This window comes from Lonchura striata, chromosome 13, assembly GCF_050655825.1.
Source record: "Lonchura striata isolate lonStrDom1 chromosome 13, ASM5065582v1, whole genome shotgun sequence".
Classification (NCBI taxonomy): domain Eukaryota; kingdom Metazoa; phylum Chordata; class Aves; order Passeriformes; family Estrildidae; genus Lonchura; species Lonchura striata.
In genome coordinates this window covers 18,709,287-18,735,759 of record NC_140715.1, presented here as the reverse complement: position 1 = coordinate 18,735,759, position 26,473 = coordinate 18,709,287, and the positions used below count along the sequence as shown (strand labels likewise).

At 54.2% G+C, this 26,473-nt stretch overlaps 2 protein-coding genes across 9 annotated transcripts in view; one reads left to right on the top strand and one right to left on the bottom strand.

The window, feature by feature from the left end:
* The window catches only part of SH3PXD2B (SH3 and PX domains 2B), a 73,460-nt gene extending 47,162 nt beyond the window's left edge, over positions 1 to 26,298 (top strand). For 3 of the 7 annotated variants that reach the window (XM_031506023.3, XM_085591561.1, XM_085591564.1), the window contains 8 exons: positions 6,831 to 6,965; positions 9,016 to 9,120; positions 9,729 to 9,812; positions 10,946 to 11,063; positions 12,895 to 13,121; positions 14,009 to 14,058; positions 14,220 to 14,345; positions 15,697 to 26,298. In XM_031506023.3, the coding sequence (XP_031361883.3) occupies positions 6,831 to 6,965; positions 9,016 to 9,120; positions 9,729 to 9,812; positions 10,946 to 11,063; positions 12,895 to 13,121; positions 14,009 to 14,058; positions 14,220 to 14,345; positions 15,697 to 17,160 (2,309 nt within the window). In that variant the 3' untranslated portion in view covers positions 17,161 to 26,298. The remainder of the gene's footprint in view (positions 1 to 6,830; positions 6,966 to 9,015; positions 9,121 to 9,728; positions 9,813 to 10,945; positions 11,064 to 12,894; positions 13,122 to 14,008; positions 14,059 to 14,219; positions 14,346 to 15,696) is intronic. The other 4 variants (XM_021532124.4, XM_085591563.1, XM_085591565.1 and 1 more) reach the window with 3 other exon arrangements.
* The window catches only part of NEURL1B (neuralized E3 ubiquitin protein ligase 1B), a 129,902-nt gene continuing 124,629 nt past the window's right edge, over positions 21,201 to 26,473 (bottom strand). For both annotated transcript variants that reach the window (XM_085591569.1, XM_021532125.4), the window contains exons 4-5: positions 25,552 to 25,677; positions 21,201 to 24,707 (exon numbers count right to left, since the gene is read on the bottom strand). In XM_085591569.1, coding sequence (XP_085447695.1) covers positions 24,463 to 24,707; positions 25,552 to 25,677 — 371 coding nt within the window. In that variant the 3' untranslated portion in view covers positions 21,201 to 24,462. The remainder of the gene's footprint in view (positions 24,708 to 25,551; positions 25,678 to 26,473) is intronic.

Below are 26,473 nucleotides of genomic sequence, written 5' to 3'. Positions count from 1 at the left end.
ACGTGCCCCAGGTCCTGCTGAAGGTCTGCAGGGGTGGGAATGCCAAATTTCAGCAGTGCAGAGGAGTGTCTGAGCTGCCCAGGGGGCAGGGAGGGGCTGAAGGTCTCCCGGTGCAGCAGGATGTTCTCCTTCACCATGGCACCAGCTGGGAGCCTTGGGAAGGAAAATGGGTCTGGGATGCTCTACCCTGGCTCCTCAAGAGAGGGGGACATCTCTGAAAGACCCCCTTGTTGGTGTGGTTGAGGGTTATTTGAGCTTCCCAAAAAGAGCAGGAAGGAGGGGCAGAATTGATCTGTGGGTTAAGGAGGCATCTTTCAGCTCCTGGAGCTGCAGAAGGCACAGAAACGTGTGAGGCTCTTTAGGAAGGAAGGTCTGAGCTTTGGCTGCGTGGAGATCCTGCTGAAAGGATTTTGGAAAGGATTTTGGCCAGGGAGCTGGCATTGCCATCGCCTGTGTGAGCAAACTCACTGGCAGTGGATGAGTTCCCCTTGCAGGAGAGAGGAGAGGCACAGGAGGAACTCGGAGATTCCCCTTCCTTTTCCAGTGGAGCTGCAGGTCCTCCTCCTTCAGGAGCTGATGGTGTCCCAGGGCTGGTGCTGGGATGCAGATGGGAAGCTCTGGTGTTGTTGGTGGCTCCTGGTTTTGATCTGTTCTCACAGGCTGAGTGGTTTTAACCTGCTAAAACCTTTGACAGCATTTTCTGCTCAGTCTCTAACTGCTCTCTGTCCAAGCAGGACGTTGGGTTGGTCATTTTAAACTCTCATGAGCCAGCACAGCCTGGCTCTGTTCTGAAGTGCTGGGGGCAACAGAAGGGGAGGCTTCTCTAGGGCTGAGAAGAAGAAAAACATTTCTGCTGCATAACTCAGCTCAGTGAGGGCAAAATTCAATTTAAGGATGCTGCTTGTTGGAGAAGCAGGAGTTCTCCACTGAGAAAGAAGAGTTTGGATAACATCCAAGGCAGAGCCTGCTCTGGCAGGGCAGGAGGTGCTGCAGCCACCAGGGAAAGGTGTTTGCTCTCAGTAACCTTACACAGGGTTGTTGCCTCGTGCCAGACGTGTTCAGAGATTCATCTCACTGTCTTGCATTTCCTGGCAGCAGAAACAGAATTTGGTTCAGCTGCTGTCACCCCAACTCCTTCTGTACCTTGAGGAAATCCCTGGTGGTTCATTGGGTCCCCAAGCCAGGCCTGCTTTGATGCAGCAAGGCACAAAAAATGCTCCTTCAATCCAGGATGTCCCTGAGGAGGGGTCACCCGACAGCTGCTAACAAACAGAAATCACGAGGATTGCCCAAAAAGCAATTTCCCAATTGCTAGAGAGGGGGTGAGCTGCTCTTGACTAGTGTTGGAAAGAACTCTGAGGTCCTGGCAGCAGCAAGCCGGGTTTGGAAATGGGGTTTGAGCAAACACTGGGATGCAGAGTGGGTTAAAGTGCTGCTCCTCTGGTGGCCACGAGACTCAGGTGACATCTGGAATTTCGAGGAGGGCCCGGTGTGTGTGAGCACTGGGAATAAAATCTGCTTTCTTTGCTTAGCTTTTTTCCCCTGAGCCTGAGGGGTGGGCCCTGCACAGCCTGCAGCTTGCAGGGCGTGGATTATCCCCAGACTTTGGGAATAATCCACCCCTCTGCCTTAGCCACTGATTGAGGTGTCTAAAAGTAGTGATGCCATCAGTGCCCTGCCTGTTGGAGCATTTCTGTTCTCTCTGCCTCTCCCAGTTGCACAGAAAGCACAGATGGAGAGCCACGGGCTGGTGCAGGCGAGCCTGGAACTGCCTGCAGAGTTTATATTTGGGTGGAGCTGCCCAGGGAGGCTGGCAGAGACCTCAAATGCCCCTTTGCCAGTTTGGTTTTTTTAGCTGCACGTCCCTTTTGCTGTGCTGAGGAATGTCCCCGCCGTGGCAGAGAGAGCCCAGGCTGCAGGAGAGGCAGTGAGGGAGCCACAGGGGAGCTGTCTGAAACCCCACTGCTGAATGGCATTCCCATGTGATTGTTTTCCAAATTCTGGAACAATCCCTGGGGAGCTGAGAGGGTTTGCAAAGAATTCAGCACAGCCTCCAGTGCCCAGTTCATGTGAGAGCAGGAGGAAGGTCCATCCCCCTTGCAGAACTGATCATCCCAAACCCCTCAGGTCTGGGAGAAGAGGGGCTGTCCTGAGACCTCTGGGTCTGACATTTTTGGGAGATGCATTAGGCCAAGGCTGGAGTGTACAACAGGCTTCAAACCCAAATATCTGTACCCCTAATTGAGTGCTGAGCTCTTTGTTTCCCTCTGGGAGCACCGATGTCCAAGCTCTGTCAGAAATTCCTCACTTTTGGCACTTGCAAAGCCAGAAACTGGAAAGGCTGGAAGCATCACAAGCAGCCTCGTATCTGTGAGATCTCCTGCTGGGTTTGTACATCTCAGCCCTTGGGGGAAAGGCCATTTCTGGCCAAACAAAACCTGTGAGGATTTTTGGACTGGCTGAGGGCGAGGCTGCTGCTCTGGGATGTGCCGGGTGCTTCTCCTGCACCCGGGCCAGCATCACTTCTGCAAGCCCAGCCCAGGAGCCTCTGTGGTGCCTTGACTCGATGGATTCTCCCTCCCTCGGCCACATTTGTGTCATTGTCCCAGCTGAGGGTGCACAGTCTGTGCTCCTGCCTGAGCTGTCTGCAAACCCCTCTCCTGGGGGCACAGATTCCTCCTCCCCTCCCCAGCTCGGAGCTTTGGAGCTGTGTCCCACCTCCCTGGGCAGCTTTGCACCGTTGCTATTTTGAGGAGCCCAGGTCTGGCCGTGCTCAGGACGCTTTGCTCACTCCAGGGTGTGTTTTTGTGGTTGAGGATGATTAGGCCAGGTGAAGATGCTGCCAAAATTAACGCCTACCTCTTCCTCCAAGCTCGGTTTACCACTTCTCTTGCTGGTTTAATGGGTACATTGGAGAATCCAGAACTGGCTGCTGAAACTACAAATAGCCTCAGAGGCACAGGTGTAATTACAGCCAGGGAGGCAGAAAGGGGAGTACTTATCTCTTCCTGCAGTTGTTATTCTTCTCTCAGGGGCTGGGTAGGTCCTCAGATCGCTTTAAGCACAAACCTTTAATTGAGCTGCTAGAAGAGACAGTCCCAGCATCCACCATTCACTTTGGAGGACTGTTTTTAACTCTGCCTGCTGCCCCACCTTTGGGTTTTGGTGTGGAGGAAGCTTTCCTGAGCAGGAACAGACCCTCTGCACTTGGCCAGCTCACCTGGAGCTCTGCAGAGTGCTGTTTATGGACACAGACAATTTCCTGCCTCTTCCTTTAAATAACACAGCCCTGCAGACACTCACTTAAATGAACACTGGTTCATTTAAATCTTGGCTGTGGTCTGGCATTCTCAGAAGCAGCTGGGAGAGGTTGTGACCCTGTGAACAGGAGAACTTCAGGAGGCAGCAGAACATCCTGGGAATCCTGAGGACCTGCTAAATCTTGTCCTTCAGGATGAGGATAGCACCTTAGCACACGTCTTCCCTCTCAGTCCCTCCTTTTATCTCTCAGTTTGTCTTTACAAACTCCACTTTTCAACCTGGAACATTTGAAACATCCCCTCCCGACTTTTCCTGGTCTCTGCACCAGGTGTGGCAGGTAAATACAGAGAATAAAGTCGGCGATGAGAGTTCATATTAGCCCAGTAATCCTTGTAGGTGGCTCCTGATAGCCAAGGCCTCCCATCCTTTTCTTCCAGTTGAGAAGTCCAAATCTCTGGGGCATTAGAGATCAATTTAAAAGATCGATTTAAAAATACTCCAATGACCTCAAGTAACCCCTGTGACCTCAAGTAACCCCGATCAGAGCCTCTGATGACCTCAAGTAACCCCTGGATCAATTAAAAAATACTCCAATAACCTCCATTAACCCCAAATGAGCTAAAACAACCCCTCTCAGGGACTCCAGTGACCTCAAGGAACCCCAGGTGACCTCAGGGAACTCCAAGTGACCTCAAGGAACCCCAAAAGGACCTCAAGGAACCTGTACCAGGGCCTCTAATGACCTCCCACACACATTCACCAATAGTGGTTGAATAAAATACACCTGCTTATCTTCCTTACTTAGCAAAAGAACATTTGTTCCCCCTTCGGCATGAAATAGGAACGAGACGGAGAAGTTCCTGTGTCTGCTAGGAAACACAGTTTTGGGTCCAGCAAGGGCTCCAGGTACAGCAGCAGATCCTGACACCCTTCACAATCCCTTTCTAAAGTTCTTTTTCACCAGTGGCACATTGATTCCTTCCCAGTCCCTGTCCTGGTGGCCTCCCCCTTCCCTTTGCTTCTGGGGCTCCCTGCACTTCATCCCACCGGGGGCTGTAAAAACTCTGCCACCATCCTTGCCTGTACCTTCACCTTCTCTCATCCCGGTGCAGGCGAGTCCTGGGCAAGATTTTTTTGAGATTTTGGTGCTTTTTGGACGTTTCTGGAGGCAGACGGGGAAGTGCTGTGGTGCTCTGGGTACCTGAGTGCCCCGTGGGGTAACGGAGGGAATGCCCAGCTGGACACGGTGCCAAGCCCTGGTGCTCCCTGGCGCGTGGGGCAGGGGAGCAGTGCTGTGTGAGGGGCACACTCCGGTTTGTGGGGTGGTGGCAGGGTAAGCGGGGAGTTCTGCAGAGGTGCCCCTGGGCAGTGCCAGGCCGGGGGGATCCATAGCCAGAGCTGTGTGCTGGAGGAAAACGTGCTGCCAAGAGAAACCGGGCACTGCTCCCGCGTGTCCGGGATGGATGTGGCACATCCCGGTGGCCCGGTCCTGTCTGCAGATCCTCCCGGTGACCCTACAGTGCTCCTGGTGTCCTGGTGACCCTACAGTGCTCCTGGTGTCCTGGTGACCCTACAGTGCTCCTGGTTATCCCACAGTGCTCCTGGTGTCCTGGTGACCCTACAGTGCTCCTGGTTATCCCACAGTGCTCCTGGTGTCCTGGTGACCCTACAGTGCTCCTGGTTATCCCACAGTGCTCCTGGTGTCCCGGTGACCCTACAGTGCTCCTGGTTATCCCACAGTGCTCCTGGTGTCCCGGTGACCCTACAGTGCTCCTGGTTATCCCACAGTGCTCCTGGTGTCCTGGTGACCCTACAGTGCTCCTGGTTATCCCACGGTGCTCCTGGGTGTCCTGGTGACCCTACAGTGCTCCCGGTGTCCCAGTGATCCCACAGTGCTCCTGATGTCCTGGTGACCCTACAGTGCTCCTGGGTGTCCTGGTGACCCTACAGTGCTCCTGGTTATCCCACAGTGCTCCTGGTGTCCTGGTGACCCTACAGTGCTCCCGGTGATCCTGGAGTTCTCCCGGTGTCCCAGTGATCCCACAGTGCTCCCGGTGATCCCGCAGTGCTCCCGGTGTCCTGGTGACCCTACAGTTCTCCCAGTGATCCCACAGTTCTCCTGGTTATTCCGCAGTTCTCCCAGTGATCCCACAGTTCTCCCGGTTATTCCGCAGTTCTCCCAGTGACCCCGCAGTTCTCCCGGTTATCCCACAGTTTTCCCGGTGATCCCGTAGTTCTCCTGGTTATCCCGCAGTTCTCCCAGTGTCCTGGTGATCCTGCAATTCTCCCGATGTCCCGGCTGTCCCACGGTTCTCCCGGTGTCCTGGTGATCCCATGGTTCTCCCGGTTATCCCGGTGATCCCGCAGCACTCCCGGTTATCCCGGTGATCCCACAGTTATCCCGGTGATCCCGCAGCACTCCCGGTGTCCCGGTGATCCCATGGTTCTCCCGGTTATCCCGGTGATCCCATGGTTCTCCCGGTTATCCCGGTGATCCCGCAGCACTCCCGGTGTCCCGGTTATCCCGTGGTTCTCCCGGCTTATCCCGCAGTGCCACCTGCCGCCGGTCCAGCTCCGTTCCGCCGATCCCGCAGCTCCCTCCCGGCTCGCCTCTTCCTGGCCGCAGGAGCGCTTTGTTCCCGCTGTGTTCTGCTCCCTCTGCCCTTCCCTGGGGTATTTTCCCCTTTTTTTTGCCAGGAGACCGGGATGCAGCAGGAGGAGCGGGGCAGGGAGCAGAGCAGAGCCAGGGGCTGAGCACAGAGGGGCTGTGGGACAGGAGATGCTGTCCTGTCCTGCCCTACAAACACCTCCCAGCGGGGCTGTAGGACAGGGGATGTTTTCCTGCCCTACAAACACCTCCCAGTGAGGCTGTGGGGCAGGAGATGCTTTCCTGCCCTACAAACACCTCCCAGTGAGGCTGTGGGACAGGGGATGCTGCCCTGTCCTGTCCTACAAACACATCCCAGCAGGGCTGTGGGACAGGGGATGCTGCCCTGTCCTGTCCTACAAACACCTCCCAGTGAGGCTGTGGGGCAGGAGATGCTTTCCTGCCCTACAAACACCTCCCAGTGAGGCTGTGGGGCAGGAGATGCTTTCCTGCCCTACAAACACATCCCAGCAGGGCTGTGGGACAGGGGATGCTGCCCTGTCCTGTCCTACAAACACCTCCCAGTGAGGCTGTGGGGCAGGAGATGCTTTCCTGCCCTACAAACACATCCCAGTGGGGCTCTGGGGCTCCTCAGCCCAGCAGAACCCACTGCAGGCTCTGGTTTGGGGCAGCCCCTGTGCACAGGAGGGTCCCCAAAACCCCAGGCAGGTCCAGGCTGGGGTGTGGCTGGTGGAGGTTGCTTGGATGGCTCTGGCGGGCAGCAGCAGGTCTCAGCTGCCTGTCCCCACCTCACCTGGCTGCTGGTTTGATCTCTGTCCCCCTCACTCTGCCCGAATCTCTGGCTCACCCCTGTCACGCTGGGGTCCCCGGGGTGTCCTGGAGCTGCTCGGTGGCGGTGGCCGTGCCCTGGGGACAGCGCTGACCTGGCACACGGGTCGGTTTTGTCCCCCTCGCTGTGCAGGAGCTGACTGTGCCTCGGCTGAGCCCCTGGTGCTGGAGCAGTATGTCGTGGTGGCCGACTACCAGAAGCAGGAGAGCTCGGAGATCAGCCTGTGCGTGGGCCAGGTGGTGGATATCATTGAGAAGAACGAATCAGGTACAGGGAGCTGGGCTTCTGGGGCTGCACAGGAGCAGTCCTGGGCTGTCCGTGTGTTCCTGGAGCAGCTCAGCCCCCAGGCATGCCACGGGCACGGGGGGCTGTGCAGGGAGCAGCTCTGCTCTGTGAGTGTGGCCAGGCTGCAGGGCTCTCTCAGTGTCACTATAGGACACGTGAAAGCACAACACAAGCCACCTGCTATTTGCAAGGTAAAGAAGAAATTTTATTCTCCGAATCCAACTTTTAAACTTTCCCAAAGGTGACATTAGATTGGGGCCACCTCTCCAAAGACATTGGACAAACCACTAGTACATCAAGTTTCTCCACCCCCATAAAAGAATGCAAAACAATATGTTGTGCATAAAAATTGTGTGGGAAAGTTCTCCAACAGAACGTAAACTCAGAAGGCTTTAGAAAATCTTAAGAATCAGGGTGACACTCAGGGCTGAATTCCCCCCGTGCCTTCATCCGAGCAGTCTCTGTGTCAGCGTGCAGGAACACACAGAATCACAGGGTATCATTATCTGCAGGTGCTTTTATTGAGAGCTCTGGGAATCAGGGCTACCAACCCAAATCTGACTCCAATATGGCTTTCGAGCTGAACGTATTTTATATTCTATTGTTATATAACTCACATATTAATTATTAAACTTAGATTGTTCTATTGTATACATTGCCACGAGTTTCTCGTGCTCTTTCTTAGATCCCTGACCACAGTTTCTCATGATTATTCTTACGATTAAACAGTAATTATATTTAATTACTAAACAATCATCACATCTAACAATTATATCATTTATCATGTACTAGCTACACAGGTGCAGTTCTAGGAAGGTACAAAGTCTTCCTGTACTCAGGGTATTTATTTTCTTTTCAGGGCCTACTAAGCTTAATTTTCCTTTTAACCCTAAATCCCCATGATTTTAAACCCTTTTACTATCATCTGCTTGGTGCTTTTGGTGCTGGAAAACTTGCCTGGTGTGTCCTGAGGGCAAAAGCCATCCCTGGGCTTGGCAGGCTGGTTTTAGGGACAGAGGGGGACCATGAAAGCCCCCTTGGTGCATTTTCACAATTCCTGTGGGCAGCAGCCGAGCTCTTCGCTTGCTTTAAAGCTGCAACTTGCTCTTAACCTCTGCAAAGGGACTGAGCCATGCTGTAGACCCAGCTTGTGGAGAATTTATTCCCTGAAGCTCACAGAAGTTGCTTGTTGGGGGGAATTAAATGAAAATAGATTTTAACTATTGGTCGCCAGAGGATCAGTTGCACCAGCAGCTCTGTTTGAGAACGACAGAAATAAAAGCAACCCTGAAGCAAATGAAACGATTAGCACAGCCAGCTCAAAAGCTGTGGAAAACAATTTATTTCTCAAAGGCCAGCCCTGCTTTTCCCTCCCATGCAGGTAGCTGATTCCCTTCCCTGACAATCTGGTTGTCTTTCTCAATGACTCGCTGGGGGGGTTCTGAGGGTAATACTCAGTCTTTATTTTCCCCCCTAAAGACACAACTTGTGCTTTTAATAACGAGCAGCAGGCATTGGTTTTGATTGGACACACAGGGGGGCCCAGAATTGCTTGTGGCCTCTCTGGAGCTGGCTGGGCTTCCCCTGGGAGAGCTGATGTTTTAAATCCTGCATTTGCTCGTGGCTTTTCAGTTCTGCTGTTTCCACAAATGGGAAGAAGGCGAGCGCAGCAGGACTCGGCTATCGATTCACACACAGGGCATTCATCTCTGCTAATTAGCTCAGGCTTGCTGACCCACACTGAGGGAAAATGAACCATGAAGGGGCAGAAAAAACCGAAAGCAAACGCAGTGGCTGGAGCCATTCAGCTCTCAGAGCCTCTCCTGGTTTTCCTGGGGAGGGAATTGTACTTTTAGATGTCGCTCAGCTGCAGTTTTGCTGTGCTTGGCTCTGTTGCTTTGGGGGTCACCCCAGCTTCCCGTGGAGATGCAAGAAAGGGGTCACAGCCCCCCAGACATGTGGTTTGGAGGGAGGGAGGGAGTTTTTGGCTGGTGTGAGCCCTTGGCTGAGCCTCCTGCTGTTTTCTCCTCAGGCTGGTGGTTTGTGAGCACGCTGGAGGAGCAAGGCTGGGTGCCAGCGACCTGCCTGGAGGCCCAGGATGGAGTCCAGGACGAGTTCTCAATGCAGCCTGATGAAGGTAAGAAGCTGCTGGAGGCATCTGCCCCAGCTTCCTCTGCTGGAGGCACTGCATCACCCTCCCTGAGTGGGGCAGGGCACGAGCCTGGGGGAAGCAAAACCCAGGAACAAAACCTGGGAAAAGGGACAAAAATGGTCCTGCCCGCCTGGTGCTGCAGCAGGACTGGGCAGCTGGCTGCTGGTGGTGTATCCACTGGCCTTTCTGCTCCTCCACAGAGGTGCCACCTCCAAGGAACGCTCACCCCAGTGCCTCCTTTCAGCCCAGGGAGATGTTTGTTTTACCTGCCCTGGAGGAGGAGCAAAGCCCAGGTCCTTGGACAATGCATGTGACCTCAACACGTGCAGAGCAAGGAGCACACAGCGTGGGAAAGGCAAGGTTCCAGCCTGCCCTGGGAGCAAATCCCAGGTGCCCCTGGATAACCCGTCCTTCCCAGTGCTCCGTGTGCCCAAGGCAGAGCAGTAGCTGGCTCAGCCCCTCGTCTGGGGCGCTCAGCCTGGGGAGGGCTCCAGCTGAGACTCTCTGTGTCAGCCCTGTCTCCTCCTGGAGCTGAAGTGCCACCTCTTTACGTCCTCTCTTGTCCTTCTGCTTCCCAACCATGCTGTTCCCAGTGCCATGGAGGTACTGGTCTCTGCCCAGGCACCTTGGCCGCCGCCGGACTCTTGGGGACTTGTACACCCCTGGCTGGGGTCAAGGTGGAGCACACAGAGATTTTTTTGGCTACCCCTGTGTTGTGCTTGGAGCCTCGTGTGCATGTCAGCTTGCCGTGCATGTGTCAGCCTCAGAGCGGGCCACCCCTGCTCCCCAGCCTTCCCTCGTGTGCACGTCCCTCTCCTCTCTCAGCTCTTCCTTCTCACGTCTTGTTTGGGCTCAGAACTGCAGTTTTTGCTTTCCCCAGAACACACGTGCAGGATTCTTGCACCTGCTGCCTGAGTTCCTGCAGTGACCTGGGCTGGTGCCTCAAGGTGGGCTCAGGAGGAGAAGCTCTGGCTGGATGTGACAGGACACATCCAGCTTGGTCTCCTCTGCGTGAAGGGGGTGGGAAATCAGAGCTGTGCCACTCCCAGAAGGTAAATGCAGCAAACCCACATGGTGGGGATGTAGGGAAGTCCAGAGGGCTGCATTTTGGAGGCAGATTGGCCTTCACCCTGTTGTGGAACTCCCAAGGCACAGGCAATTATTTCCTTATGTTTCTTCCAGAGAGGAAGCTGAGGGAGAGGAGAGGGTGGATGGACCCATTTATTATCTGGCATGTCTGCATGGCTTTTTGGATGTTTCTCCTTCCTCCTGAAGGGAAGAACATCCATATTCCTGCTCACCATCCCTTGTTCTCATGGACAGGACATCAGGCTTTTCTCCAGGCTCCCCACATGGCTTTGACCAATGTCCTGGGGGTTAAATGGTGACGTTCCTGCAGATCTGCTGCTCTGGAGCAGTTTGAGTGGGGTTGTGCATGGGGTTGCCCCTCATGCCTGTGGGATTTCTCTTCTCTTACAGAGGATAGTTCCTCTTTAAAGACTCTGAGAATGAAATTTGAGCTGAAATGGATACATGGAAGCACTTCTGTGATGAGTTGTGAAAAGTCTTTAGTCCTAAGGGTGAGGACAAACTGTTTTAGAGAGCTTCTTGGGCCAGAGCAGCTCACCAAAGTTTATATTTCCAAATACATATCACTGTCATTTCCCTTTGAATGGTCGTGTACCTCTGTGTGCTTGCACCTAAATTACAAGAATTTGCATTTGTATAAAGCACTTCATAGCCATTTGTCAGCTGAGGCCAAGTTTCCATCAAACAGTTCCTCTGTGAAACTTCACTTTCTTCCCAACAGAGGAGAAGTACACGGTTATTTACCCCTACACTGCAAGAGACCAGGATGAAATGAACCTGGACAAAGGGGCCGTGGTGGTGGTGATCCAGAAGAACCTGGAGGGCTGGTGGAAAATCAGGTACTGTCCCAGGCACTGCAGCTGGGGCTGTGGCATGTCCAGTCCCAAGGCAAGTCTGGGAGCTGGGGAGGGCAGAATTCCAGATCCCATTTCTCTCTGACCAAACCCAGGCCTGGTTCAGGGGCTCCGAGTGGTGGAAAAGTCTCTCCTCCAACCCGAGCTTCCAAAGAAAGGCTCAGCAGTCTCTTTTGTTGGTCTCAAGGCAGTTTATTGCAAGTTATCTAAAAGATTTTCTTCTTGGGCTGCTGTGGTTTGCTCAGAGCTCAGGCAGAGGCACACACACACCCTGACATCCTCTCTGACCCCAACTGCTTCTTCTCTCCCACCCAGGGCTGCTGCTCTCTTTTATATGGGACATTATGTGTGACATGGTTACAGTTTTTCCCCAGTGCCTATTACCTATATTAAATGGTGATTTTCTATCTTTTATATGGTACATTACGTGTTGCATGGTTACAGTTTTTCCCCAATGCCTGTTACCTATATTACATGGTGATTTTCTACTCTAAACCAATCTGTGAGTGCCAACATCACCAAGAACATGGAGGTAAGGAAGAAGAAAGAGGGAGGACAGGTCAGGCCCAAATCCCAAATCCATCTTAAAACCTCTGACCCCCATGTACAAAGTAAAAACCCCCCTGGACAGGTGCTAAAACCCCCCTGTACAGCACTCAAAAATTCTTCCCTCTACTTTGTGACTACTTTTACTCTAATATCTAAACTTTTGTGACTTCTTGTTCCACCTGCAAGGTTGGTAAATCATTCCATGGCTCAAACCCAAAATCACAGCTGTTTCCAGCTGCCTGCCGGGGTCTAAAATGCTTCTGACCAAGGCCTGGAACCTCCAAAAATGTCTGAGGGACATTTGGAGTTCTGACACTCTCCATCCTGACAGATTTGATGTTCAAGCACAGCTTTGGTTGAAAATCTTGGAAGTGCCCTGATTTCCTGTCCTGGGAGGTGGCTGTGTCCTCCAGCAGAGCCAAGGTGTGAGAGCTTTACTGGGATGTCACATCCTGCTGGTGGGAAATCCCAGGAATGTCCCAGGGCAGGCTGGATCCCCTGGCTACCTTGGAGGCTCCTGCAGGGAATGGCCAGGTCTGGGCCAGCTCTGCTGTGTGCAGGGCTTGCTGAGCCAAAGGCTCCAGCCCATCCCCAGCTGAGGGTTGTTTTCTGCTGGAAGCTCATTTTCTCTTCTCTGTGGTCGAGCAAACGGCCGGGCTTGCTCAGTTTTCTGCAATTTTCTTAACCTTATGCTGAACCTGTGCTCTTGGCAGCAGCACAGCCCTAGAAACAGATCCACTGAGGCACAGGAGAGCTGCCACAGGAGCTGGAAAGGCAATTCCAAGCTGGGGAGTTGGTGCCATCTGGAGGAGGTGGCTGCAGCCCAGCCAGCGGGGAGGGTCTGCATGGCAGGGGCACTGTGGATGTGGTTTTTCAATCAGGTCACAGGGCTGGTTTCTCTCCTAAACAGATTTAGAGCAGGGAAAGGCTTCCAGCAGGAAGAGGTCTCTCCACAGACCAGGTACATCAATCCCAGCAGCAGCCCTCTTGTTTTTCCCCCTGCTTTCCCTGCCAGAGCCCTTCGCTCCTGAACCGGTGCCATTGCTGAGGTGAAAACTGGGCTTGACAGCATTCCCAGCCCTTGGCTTGGCTTGGGCCAGCTTGTGTGGGAGCATTAGCCATGAGGGAGCTCTCCTGGTGCCATGGAGAACCTGGCAAGCTCCTGCTGCCCAGAGCTTCAGCCAAGGTGTGTGCTGAGCTCTGGGCTCACATCCCTGGCGTGTCCCAGGGGCTCTGTGCAGTGACCCTGCTGTCCTTGTCCCCACAGGTACCAGGGCCAGGAGGGCTGGGCCCCTGCCTCCTACCTCAGGAAGGGCAATGGAGATGTGCTCCCACCGAAGCTGGGCTCGGGCTCCTCGGCTCACTGCAGTGCCCTGGAGCTGGATGGCATCTCCAGGCAGCAGCTGCTGGCCAGCAGGGACAAGGACGGGCTGGGCGGCCAGAGGGACGGCAGGTTGGAGAGCCGGCCCCTGCCCGGCACCGACATCCGACGCAGTGAGTGCTGGGCAGGGCAGGTGGGCTGCAAACACAGCTTAAGGTGGGCTCCAAACACAGCTTAAGGTGGGCTGCAAACACGGCCTCAGGTGGGCTGCAAACACAGCTTAAGGTGGGCTCCAAACACAGCTTAAGGTGGGCTCCAAACACAGCTTAAGGTGGGCTGCAAACACGGCCTCAGGTGGGCTCCAAACACAGCTTCAGGTGGGCTCCAAACACGGCCTCAGGTGGGCTGCAAACATGGCCTCAGGTGGGCTTCAAACACGGCCTCAGGTGGGCACCAAACACAGCCTCAGATGTGTTTCAGCCTGCCTGAAATATTGATAGGATGTTTTACAGGACAGGGGAAAATGGCTTCAAACTGACAGGAGTTTTAAGGTGGGATTTCGGAAAGAAATTCCTCCCTGGGAGGGTGGGCAGCCCTGGCACAGGTGCCCAGAGCAGCTGTGGCTGCCCCTGCATCCCTGGCAGTGCCCAAGGCCAGGCTGGACAGGGCTGGGAGCAGCCTGGGATGGTGGAAGGTGTCCCTGCCATGGCACGGGGTGGAATGGGAAGGGCTTTGAGGTCTTTTCAAACCCCAGCAATTCCGTGATTCTGGGATTCTGTGATCTTAACCCCTCTGCAGGCTGTGTCCTCTGGGTCAGTCCTGCAATGCAAAAATAATTTCATGTGGTCACCTCAGCTGCATTTCCCAGGAGAACCTGAAAGCTGGGAAGCCCTTGAGACCTGTGGGTGACCTGGGCTCTGAGCTAATGGATGCCTCCTTTAGGTTCCTTTCCCTGGGACAGGTTTAGTCCTTGCCTTTCTGTTCTGTCTCTCACTTGTCTTTCATGAACACGTGCTCAAAAGCCAGAAACTCAACAGCATCTGGAATTCTTCCTCCACAGAGTCACCAAAGATGAGGCAGAGGCCACCCCCTCGCCGAGACCTCACCATAGTAAGTGCCAGCTGGTGTGGGAGGGCAGCAGTGGCACAGGGGAGGGAGGGGAGCACTGCAGGGAGCTCTGGTCGCTGGTTGGGATCTTGTCCCCGTGCCTGGATGTGGTGTCACACCTGCTGTACAAACACACTGATGGCTTTTCTGTTTTCCTGGCACAGCCCCGTGGTTTGAACCTGCCTAAGCCTCCTGTCCCCCCTCAAGTGGAAGAGGAATATTACACCATTGCTGACTTCCAGACCACCATCCCTGATGGCATCAGCTTCCAGGCAGGAATGAAAGTAGAGGTGAGACTGTCACCTTCCCTTCACACACTGTCACTCCAGGGCAGCACTCCTGGCTCCCATTGCCCTGGCACCTTCCAGGCCAGGGAGATCTGCACCCCATGGTGCTCTGAGTGCAAACCAGGCATGGTTTTTTCTCTGTGAACATTCCAAACTCTGAGAGCAGGATAAAAACCTGTAGGAGCTCAAAAGAGACGCTGGCCCCACACCATTCTTGGTGGCCTCCTGTCCCCCAGGTGTGAGTGCTCTGTTTGAGCAAATGGAAAATAAACCCACACCACAAATGGGATTGGAGATGGGAGTTTTTCCTCTTAGACCAGGTGTAAAGTTAAAAGCCCTTCCCAAATTCCTGGCGCACCCTCTTTGCTGGCACAACCCCTCCTGCAGATGGGATTCTGCTTTATCCGTGTGTGGATGTGACTTAATGCCTCTCTAAGAGGATTTTTCCTTCAGGGCTGCCCCATCAGCCCCTGGCAGGCCCCAGCCCTGCTCCTGGAGCTGCAGAGAGGCTGGGCAGTGTGGGATCCACACGGGATCCATCTCTGCTGCTGCACTGCTCCAACAGTGCCGCGCCGTGGCCACCGCCAGCGCCTGGCACCCGTCCCGGGAGGGGCAGAGCCCAGCAGCCCTTCCTCTTCCTCTTCCTCTTCCTCTTCCTCTTCCTCTTCCTCTTCCTCTTCCTCAGCCCCTGCCTTCCCTGGCAGCCTGGACCACTCTTAGGATGCCACTCCTGGGACTCCGTGGCTTTTGGCTGGAGCAGCACGAGGCCATGTGTCACCCTGCTGTTAAAAATGGCTGCTGCGATTTAATAATTAAAGAAGTTTTTTAAGTGATCAAAGTATAAATTTGGAAAAAAGGAAAGCCACAAGTGATTTGACTCTGAGCCAGGGGATTGGTGTTGGGGGAACTCGGGACTTGGCTTCTATGGCACCAAAGTCCCCATGGGTCTCCGAGGCTCAGTTCTGAGGGGTCCATTTCTGTGCAGTCTCTTGGGCTTTGAGAGGGGCTTTCTTTAGCACATTATCGTGCTTTTCCCAGAACAGGAAAATTGCTGGAATCCTTCAGGTGAAAATCAGGATAAGCTTCTGATGATGCCTATCAGAAATGTCTCCAGCTGGGGTCTTGTCAGACGAGAAATCCTTTGGAATATACATTTCTGGAGACAGTGTCTTGGTATTTTGAATTTCTATCACTTAGCTTTCTTGTTGTACTGGTTTTAGTACACGAGACGCTGTGGTTTTTAATTTCATTTAGCACTAATTACTTTATAATGTATATTACATATTACGCTGCCGTAATTTCAAAGACCCTTGAGTGCAGAGTGGCTGCCTGAGGTCTCCTTTCCCCCGGGCAGGTTATTGAGAAGAACCTGAGCGGCTGGTGGTACATCCAGATCGAGGAGAAGGAGGGCTGGGCCCCCGCCACCTTCATTGATAAGTACAAGAAGACCAGCAACGCCTCCAGGCCCAATTTCCTGGCTCCCCTCCCCACCGAGATGGCGCAGCTGCGGCTGGGCGACACCGATGGCAGTGCCAGCGAGGAGGTGACAGGGCCCTGCCGACCTCTGCCAGAGGCTCCTCCCAACGGCATGGACTGCAGCGGGAGGTGGGGCAAGGACTGGAAGGGGAAGGAGGCTCCTGACAGTGGGGACCTGTCCTTGGCCGGCGGCTACGAGGAGATCTCGGACCGCGACACCGAGGAGAAGCCCAGCCTTCCACCCAGGAAGGAGTCCATCATTAAATCGGAAGGAGAGTTACTAGAGAGGCAGAGACCTCCCCCCAAGCCCCCAGGCATGATTTTGCCCATGATCCCACCCAAGCAGTCGGCAGCCCCAAAGGACGGCAAGAAGCCGGAGCTCAAACCGGAGAAGGGCAAACTCTTCCAGCTGAAAAACGAGATGGGTCTGGAATGTGGCCACAAGGTGTCGGCCAAGGAGGTGAAGAAGCCAAACCTCCGGCCCATTGTCAAGCCAACCAAGCCAAAAGCTGAGCCTGTGGAGGACAAACCTGAGCCCATCACCCAGAACCCGTTCTTGAAGTCGAGACCTCAGATCAGGCCAAAACCCGCTGCATCCCCCCGGACTGACACACCTCTGGCCGATGACAGACTGGACATTTGCAGCCTGAGGAGCAAGCTGAGACCTGCCAAGTGCCCAGAGAAGCCCTCAGAGCAGGACCCCATCGCCGGGGAAAGCTTCAGCAATGCCGTGGTCTCCTCAGAGCCTTGCGGGAGGTTTCCAGAGCGACCGGGCACGGAGAGCAAAGCTCAGCCCAAGCTGGACATTGCCCCCAAAGAGGCACTGCCCAAATCTCCCCTGGGCCCAGCCAGCCCCCCCTGTGCCAGGGACGCCCCTCCGCAGCGCCCCGTGGTGCCACCTCGCAGGCCACCCCCTCCCAAGAAGATGGGAGCTCCTGCCTCCGTCCCCGCCGAGCCCCGGGCACGGGAAGCGCCCGAGGCCAGGCCCTCGGCAGTGCCAGGGAGGCCCATGCTGGTCCCCCCCAAAGCCAAGCCCTTCCTCTCTGCCTGCATGCAAGACGAAGCCAAAGCCAGGAGCAGCATCAACCCAAAGGTCATCTCCAAGCCCGTGGAGAGAGGGGAGGCCAAGGAGAGGACCTCAGCCCCCGACATCTCCAGGGAAGCTCTCTACGTGGCAGTGGCGGATTTTGAAGGCGACGAGGAGACCAACAGCTTCAGAGAAGGGACTTTGTTTGAAGTTCGGGAGAAGAACAGCAGTGGCTGGTGGTTCTGCAAGGTCCTGGCTGGGGGGCCCTGCTGGGAGGGCTGGATCCCTTCCAATTACCTGCGGAAGAAGCCGTAGCTGCTCCACAGCCGGAGGCTCCCGGCTCTCTCACCTGAGTATTTAATGAGCAGATTAATTTATAGTTTTCTGTAAGGCTGGCTTTAAAAGAAAAGATAATAATTGGAAATCCCACGCCTCCCAGCTGGAGCCCCTTGGCAGCAGCTGGAGGAAGCAGCTCGGCCTCCCCTCCCCACCCCTGTGCTCCCTGTACCCACCCTCCTCCTCACATTCCCCAAAGGACTTGGCTCCCGTGGTTCTCTGTGCTGGGCAGATGCACCTTGAGTGATGTTTTGCCACCTCTGTGGTGAATTGGAGAGGAATCCAGCAGCAGCCAGGTGGAATGGTACCAATGCAGGAAATCACAGAAGGATTTGCCTTTCCCTGAAGCTCAGGGTCACGGTCAAGAGTTGCAGGTCGTGTTGCTTAGCCCAGGGATGTAGCAGAGCCACGAGGAATGTGGCAAAAAGGAGGAAAGATTGCTGAGAACAGGTTCCTGCAGCTCTGTCTGTGGTTCAGGGCTGCACCGTGCTCCCTCTGCATGGGGATCATCCCTTGGTCCTTCCCTGCCCTACGATGACAAGTGTTAACTTCAACATCCTCCTGGTGCAAAAATATAGGGAAAAATGCACCCTCATTTAAACAGGTCCTGCTGTGCTGCTCCAGGACAGCTCTCAGGCCTCTCCCCTGCAGTACTGCAACCAAACATCAGAGGGGTCTTGCTTCCAGAGCTGAGGAATTCTATGCAAGGCGCAGAGGACCAGAACGACCCCAGAAACCCTGGAAAAGGGATGCTTTGCTCTCCTCCCCACCCAGACTGCCCTGCCTGTTGGACTAGGAGGGGACCACCCCCTCCCAGGACCCACGGAGCTCCCCGGGCTGGCGGGCAGCAGCCAGGAGCTGGGTCCTTCCCTCGGTGCTGACATTATCAAGTGCAATGCAGAATGTGGGAGCTCAGCTCCTCATCACCACCAGTTCTGAGGTGGGTCTGGTGCTCAGGGGCTGCCTGCCTCGTTTGTCACCCCACCTGCCTGTCCTCCAGGTACTTGCATTTCACCCTGTGGGCCAGGTTGGCTTGGAGGGGCTTCTGGGCAAGCAGAGCCTGGGGTTTTTCCATGCTGACATGCCTGCCTTGCCCTCAGTGCTGCTTATCCCAGCAGGAGGATGAGCTGTTGTTCCCCAGTGCTGCTTTCTTCCTTTCTGTCCTTGGCTATTTGCATCTTCAGGGCTGCATTTCTCTCCAGAAGAGCTTTAAACCCGGATGTCTGTGGGTTTCACAGAGTCACAGGATTGCTGGGGCTGGAAAGGACCTCTGGAGATCATCCAGTCCAACATCCCTGCCAAGGCAGGGGCAGGTTTGGTGTTGGCCAAGCCCTGTTGCCCTCCCTGGTCTAATTGCAAGTGTGAGCAATGCAGCCACATTGTTTTGCTGCTGAAAATAATGACAGTTTTCCCTCTAATTTGAGGCTGGCTGAATTGAAGGAGCATTCTCCACTTCCCTAGATGCTCACTTCCTTCTCTGTCCAGATGGGAATGCGAAGATCCCACTGCCTGCACACAGAAAAAAACTGGTCCCAGGATCATTCTGGGAGGGCAATGGGGCAGTTTTATCTGATAAAGATGTCCTGACCATCCTCATATCCAGAATCCCCAGAGTTCATGTTCAGCCATGGGAATTCACGCATCCCGGTGTGTGGCTCATTCCTCTCCCTCCCACCTGCGGTTTCCTCCGGTGGCACATCAGCTCCTGATCAGGCTGACTCACCTGAGCTGGCAAAAAGCACCACATTTGCAAGCCAGAGCAATAGCAAAGCTCCTGCTGGCACGTCGGGAGGTGGTGATGTGCTCCCGGGAGAGCTGCAGGGTGGGTTGGGACAGCGCTGCCTTCGCTCTGCCTGGCTCCACTCAACCCCTTCTGCTTTGGAAAGGAGTGGGGACAGGATGAGTTAAACCAGAGCTGCTCCACAGCCAAATCCAGCTCCCACAGCATCTGGGAAGGGGCTGGACCTGTATCCCTGCTCTTGATACAGGGTGGAAGCGCTGTGTGTCCTTTTCCCAGGCACCGTGTCCTTGCTCTGCCTTTGCTGAACAGCTTTTTCGTCTCAGCTCTGTCTCAGAGACCTCTGTGCCCCGGCTCTCCTCAGAGAGAGCTGTGCTGTTTGTGTGGCCTGGCCTCTGAGCGAGGGCTGTTCCCTCTCCCCTCCCAGCCTGAGCCTCGGAACTGGTCGTGCTCCATTTCCCTGACACAAGTACTGTATTTGGCTCGCTGAGCGCGGGACAGGATCGCTCCCTCCTTCCCAAAGAGCTTCCAAGAGGGAGTGTCCCGGTGGGATCCCCCTCGGGAGGTGCCCACACCTGCAGCCTTACCCCTTGTCCACTCTCCTGCCTGCCCAGGGCTGCCCAAGCTGCTGTGGGGAGGATGCCAGGAGCCCGGGGCTGGCACGGCTCTGTCCCCGCTCCAATCTGTGCCCCAAGCCAGGCTGCCTCTCCTCCCTGCACCTCCCTGCCTACCTCGTGAGGAGGAGGAGGGTGGCCAGAAGCACCCCAAACTCGGGGGCAGCCCCCCAGCAGCCCCCCTGAGATCCGGGGCCGTGCCAAGGGGGGCACTGTCGTGGCTTGGGGACCAGGAGCTGAGATTTGGGGACAGGACGGGCTGGGCACAGCCTGGGTGGGCATCAGCCCTGCAGTGCCCAGCTCCTGCCAGGCTCCCAAAGCCCATTTGTTTGTCCATGTGTCTCTATATAATGTAATGTGTAGAAATCTCCATTACTGTGGGTGGGTGGGGGGCAGCCGAAGGTAGATGTAGCTGTGTCCATGCCCTGTCTATACCTTCACCTTTAAGGGATGGATATTTTTTTATTTGCTGGGTTTGGGGTTTGGTTTGTTTGGTTTTTTTTTTTGTTTTGTTTTGTTTTGTTTTCTTCTTTTTTTTTAAGAAATAAACTGCTTGACTGGTTTCAAGCACCCTGGTGAACCCATGTGTATGGCTGGTGGAATTCTGGGGTGCTGCTCTCATGTCCAGGGCTGGTTTGGGGTCTGTCTGTCCATCCACCCTGGCAGCTGTGGCAGGGAGGCTCATGGGGACCCTTGACAGCTCCTTGTGACTTTATATCCCACCAAATGGGGCAGTGGAGTGTGGAAGTTTTTCCTGTGGGCTCACACCAGCAGAGTTTGGTGATTCTGGGGAAAGTGCAGAGAGAGAAGGAGGCATTGCCAGTGCTGAGGGGCTTGGGGGGTTCTGGGTGGCCCAGGATCGGTTCTGGGGGTAAACTGAGGCAGCAGAGTGTCTAACAAGGCATTTTGGCATAAATTGTCAGCTCCTTCTGCACCCAGAGCGAGCAAGGGGTCTGTGTGAACACTCAGCTCTGGCAGGGCAGAGTTGTGGATGAATTTTTCCACTCCACGTGAACAGGAAAAAAAAAAAAAAGGGAAAAGGAAACAGGAAGAGGGAAGAGGAAAAGGGGAAAGAAAAGGGAAAGATAAAAGGGAAAAGAAAACAGGAAAAGGGAAAGGAAAAGGCAAGAGGAAAAGGGAAGGGAAAAGGCAAGAGGAAAAGGAAACAGGAAAAGGAAAGAAGAAAGGAAAAAGGGAAGGGGAAAGGAAAGAGGAAAATAGGAAGAAAACAGGAAATGTAAAAGGAAAAAGGAGAAAAGAATAAAAATGAAAATGAAAATCAACCCTCCTGCTGTGTCTGCATCACCCCTGGCTGCCACAGCCCCAGCAGGGCACAGGAGAGGGCCAGGCTGCATTGAATAAGAAATTTGGGGCTCTTTGTGAGGGCCACCAAACCCTTCCACCTCTGTAGCCCTGAGATACACCCTTGTCCCCCAAATTTCCAGAGACTTGCAGGGTTGAATGAGCCAGCAAAACCTCCCAGGCCATGGAGGGAGTGAGCAGCCACTGGGCAGTGACTCACAGGAGCAAAGCAAAGCTCAGGAAAGGTTTGTAAAATCTCTTTTTTATTTTATTTTGGAAGCCTCTGCCCCTCTGGATCAGTCTTTCTTCACTTTGCAAATCAAGGCTGTCTCACCCCTCCAGCTCAAACTCTTTGAAGCACTCTGTACAAGCCAAAGGTTTATTTGTTTCATAAACAAGTCAAAATTATATTCATGGAAAACAGGTAAATGGACAAAAGGAAAACACACAGCACTGAACACTATAGAGCACTGACATGTAGAGGTGCAGCTCCCTCCCTCGTGCGATGCCCTCCCTCCCCAGGCCCCCCAAAATTTTGCTTGAAAAGCCTAATACAGAGGTCCAAAATCTGATTCAGCTTCAACAAGATAATACAGGTCACAGTATTGAATGATAAAGGTAAGGACAAGAGAGGAACTGCCTCAGAAAGGGGGAGAGGTAAAAGAGTTCCCCCATCTCTTTCATTTCTTCCTTTTTCCAAACAAAGGTTAAGGAGAAGAGGAGGGGAAAATCCATGGAAATAAACACTTTTTCACTCCTATATATATATATATATATATATATGTATGTATGTATATTCATATATATATATAAAAAGCAGGATTGTCAGTGAACACAAAATTCTATAAAACTACCATTGATCTGTGTTGGTTTTCTCCCCCCGTCTTTTTTTTTTTTTTTTTTGTCTTTTTAAAAGTTGCTTTAAAAAGGATAAAAAGTGCACAGACACCCTTATAAGGCACAAACAGATCTTCTGTACAAATCATATATCATTGGACTGTTTAAAAAAAATAGCAATACGAATACTAACAATGAAATCTGTAAGAGGCTACCTTTTCCTGGAAATCTTTTTTTTTTTTTTTTTTTTTTTTTTTTTTTTGAGGCCTATTTTGGAAAATTCCTGTTGCTCTTGGATAGGCAGGGCCACAGGTCCACTGCTCTCCCATCCCACTCAGTTCCCTTGCTGGCCTCACTGGGTGCTGCCCCTTCTTGCAAACTGGTTTTGGCTGCTACAGCAAAAATTCAGCCTCTGCAAAGTGTCCTGAGCAGCTCCTGGGGTGGATTCGGTGTTTCTCCTTGCTGGTTTAAAAATACAAAACAGAGCTACACCAAAAAAAACCCACCCAGGCTGCACCCACCCTGCTGATGGAGGCCCTGAGGTGGCACCCAGCAAAGGGGGCTCTGCCCCGCTGGTGTCACCGTGGGCACCCCTGGAATGGCCCAGACCTGATCCAGGCTGGGGATTCCAACAGCTTTCCTTGAATTCCTCCCCAGGGAAAGGCTTCCCACGGCTGGCTGTGCCCAGGCAGGTGCTGGCACACACCCTGGCATCGTTGTGCCCTTGGTGCTGTGCCCGCTGCCCACAGCTGGACCTGGATCTGCCAACGTGGGGCTGGGAGATCCCTGGGAATGCAAAGCCAGCTGGGAGCTCCAGAAAAGCTCCAGAAGCAGGGAATGTGCCCTGGCTCCTCCTCGGGGAAAGGTGGCAGTGAAAGGTGCAGTGGCTCTGCTGAGGGTGGTGGCACAGCTGGTGGCACCAAAAAGGTCTCCAAAAAGGGCTCTGCAAAGCTGTTGGGCCCTCGTGCAGGGCCATGGCTGAGAGGTCACAGCTGCCTCTCCTTGATGCACACAAGTAAAATGTTCATCATCTCTCCAAGGAAAAAAACAAAAGGTTTGGGTGTCCTGTGAGCACAGCCCACTGCAGGAGGAGGATGAGCTGCTCCCTGGCTGTGCCCTCCTCGATGGCAGCGTGGGACAGGGCTGGCACAGGGCTGGCACAGACCAGCAGCCAAATTCAGCTCTCCTGGCACAGCAGCACCACACACCTACAGCTTCGGAGGAGAGAGGGAACAGCCAGACATCCCTCTGTCCCCCTTTGTGCCCAGAAGCCCTGAAATGTGCAGGAGTTATTCAATTTTCTCCTTTTTCCAGACTCAAAAGTGGTAATTGCACCTTTCTGAAAAGCTGTTCTTATGCACTTGGTAGCACACGGTCAGCGAGCTGCAGGGACACAGCTCCTCTCATCCTCCCATCTCCATCTTTATTCCCTATTTCTGAGCCTGAAGCAGCTGGAAACTGGCCAGGCTGGGGCTGAAGGACAGGATAAGGGCTGTGCAATGGGCAGAGGACAGAGACTGGAGGAGGATGCTGAGCTCCTCACAGCAGCCCTGCTGCTGAGCAATCAGGTGCTGCCTGCAGCTGACATTACACCCAAACCCCATTTACCTTTTAATTCCCACCATCTAACTCGGCCTCAGAGCTTTTTCTCTCCTCCTCAGTAAAGCCAAGTGAGACAGTCCCTGTTTTTCTCAACAAGGTCTCAGGTACAATTGAGACCCAGCGTGCAGGCAGCTGGGAGCTGTGCTGGGAAATCTGCAAAGGCTGGAGAAAGACCAGGTAAAATCAGCATATACAGTCCCCAGAAATAAAGGTGAGCCTGATGGGACTGGGTCAGAAATGAATTCCTCACCAGAGCCTCCAAAAAATCCCCGTGGCAGGGCGGGAGGAAGGCTGAGCCCTGCCATGGCACCGGCTGCAGGGGAAGGTCTGGCACAGGGGACAGTCAGGACAGGGTGACAGGGCAGCTGTGCCACCTGCCAGGAGGGCAGAGCAAAGTGTGCCTGCAGGTGACAAAGCCCATCACTGCAGTGCCAAGTGCAGTGTGCCCATCCAAACGCCCCTGCCATCCACAGGCTGCAGTTTATGGCTTCAGAAGGCAGCAGGGCAGTGCCCGAGGTGCCCCTCGTGGGCTGCCTGGGCTCTGCCTGGGCTCGTGCTCCTCACTGCTACCCCAGGGCAGCTCCCTGGCTCTCAGCCTCCATGGCCAGAACGCCCTGTTGTGCCACAGAAAGAAAAATCTGCTTTATCTAAGCCCAGACCAGCTCCTCCATGTCCCCACGGGCCTGTTGATGGGGTCGGAACCCCAACAAGTGACAATCTGGCTGTGCCACTATTTGGCCTGAGCTGGTTCTCCTTACATGACATTTCCAGATCGATTCTGTCCACTTGGAACCCTCCCGCTGGGCCTCGTCCCAGTTTTGCCCCATCACAGCACAAACCCCTGGCAGCAGCTCAGAGCTGTCGGGTTTTAGGGTCAGGAAGCCCAGTGGCACCTGGCACTGCCCAAGTGGCAACGTCCCCACCCCGACCCGCAGCACGGCGAGCCTCCCCCGCAGCGGGAGGAGGGAAAAAAGAGCCTTTGCACGGGAAAATTTCTCATTTGCAGCAGGCTGGGGTCCTGGCCAGGCCCCAGACGATGCTCAGCTTTGCTCCCTGAATTGTGCCCTAGCAGTCAAATAAGGAAACACAGATAACGAGCCACTTGATTACGACTGACCAGCACGATAACCCAGAAGCAGGGACGGAAAGGCGAGGGTTGCTAGCGGCGTTCCCCCTTCCTGCAGCCCGCTACGGGCGGTAGATTTTAATCACATCTTTGATGACCCGTCTGCAAATGGGGCAGCAGGCGTTGAGCTGCTTCTTCAGCTTAAGACCACAGGTGTTGCAGAGGCACATGTGTCCGCAGGTGTAGATCACCGTGTCCACCTCGCTGTCAAAGCACACCGTGCACTCCCCGTTCTTGCTGCCCGATGGCTCCGGAGGGGAGAAGACAGGAGAGATGGGGGGGCTCAAAGGGGAGCTGGGGGCGGTCACTGCAAAAGAAAAGGGGGGAATGAGGGATTTAGTCACCTGGGATGGGGCAGAGCTGGCGCTGTGTGACACACTTAAGGCAGTTTTTAAAGCTGTCCTTAGTCATTGCGTGGTTCTTTGGCCAAAGGAATTCCAGTGTGTTCCAATGTGCAGCAGTCACAGCTCTGGGCAGAGCCTGTTAGTCCTTTTCTACACATGGGGCAGGTGCCACATCCACACATTTTCTGTAGGGACGGTGATTCCACCACTTCTCTGGGCAGCTTGTTCAATACCTGACCACTCTTTCCATAAAGAGATTATTCCTTAGATCTAAATTAAACTACTCCTTGTGCAACTAGATGCCTGACCACTCTTTCGATAAAGAGATTATTCCTTGGATCTAAATTAAACTACTCCATGTGCAACTAAATGCTGTTTCCTCCCATCCTGTCCCTGTTCCCTGGGAGTAGAGCCCGACCCCTCTGGCTGTCCTGTCCTGTCAGGAGCTGTGCAGAGCCACAGGGTCCCCCCTGAGCCTCCTTTTCTCCAGGCTGAGCCCCTTCCCAGCTCCCTCAGCCAGTCCTGGGGCTCCAGCCCCTTCCTCAGCTCCTTTCCCTTCCCTGGACACGCTCCAGCCCCTCAATGTCTTCCTCATCTCGAGTGGCCCAGACTGGACACAAGGTTGGAGGTGCAGCCTCAGCAGTGCCCAGCACGGGGGACAGTCCCTGTCCTGCTCCTGCTGGCCACACTGCTGCTGACACAACCACTGCACAGCCCTTCCTCAGGCCATGGAGACCTTTCCAGCACTGTGTTTTCTTCCCATTCCTTCTGGGATCCCCCCTGGGGCTGAGGGCTGGCTGTCCTTACCCAGCGAGGACTCGGAGGCTGATGAGGACCTGTTGACGCTGAAGGCCACGTCCGAGTCGCTGTCGTACTGGGAGCCACCGGGGGATCCTGAGGGAGACACCGTCCCTGGGCTGGACTGCACCGTGCCTGGGAACGCAGGAGAGAGCTGAGCCCACACAGGGACACCCCAGACCCCCTCAGCCTGCTGAGCTGCTCCCACCCCACCTGCACTGGGACTCCAGGGCGAGTCCTGCTGCTGCCCCTTGGTAGCAAGATTTTGGGTGCGAGCCCATGGTCTCTTTATCCCTCTGTATGATGCCTGTTCAGCTTCAGTGAAGCGAGCACCAGGTTGTGCAAAATTTGCCTTTCCACTTCCCCACAGTCTCACTCCCAGTGGGTTCCAGCTGTGGCTGTCACACTGTCAGCTGGGAAAGGCCATTGCTTTGGATGAAGAAAACCTGCTTTACAAAGTCATTAACATCTGCTTTTCTGATGGAATCCTTAACAGGAGGAAAGGAGAAAGGCTGGAACTGGTCCCCAGCTATGGATCAGAAGTGCCAGCTGATCCCTGAGCTGTGGCAGTGCTTTAGGAGCAATTACTGTCCATGCTTAAACCAGAGCTGTGCTCACAAAAATCATCATCCTTACCAAGGCAGAAGTTTAATACCTGTGGGCTGGAATAGGGTGTTTATAAAGAATCCCTTCTAAAAGCAAACCCACTGAAAAAGAAGTTGTCCCCCACAGCCATCCCTGTTTATAAAGAATCCCTTCAAAAAACAAACCCACTGAAAAAGAAGCTGCCCCCCACAGCCATCCCTGCCTGCTGCTTGCTTTATCTCTCAGTGTCACCCTTTCCTGGGGGAACCATAGAGGCTGTACACATCTCTGTGACTGGCACCATCTTTTGTCACTCTTGCTTGCAAACACAAGGAGCTGCATCCTC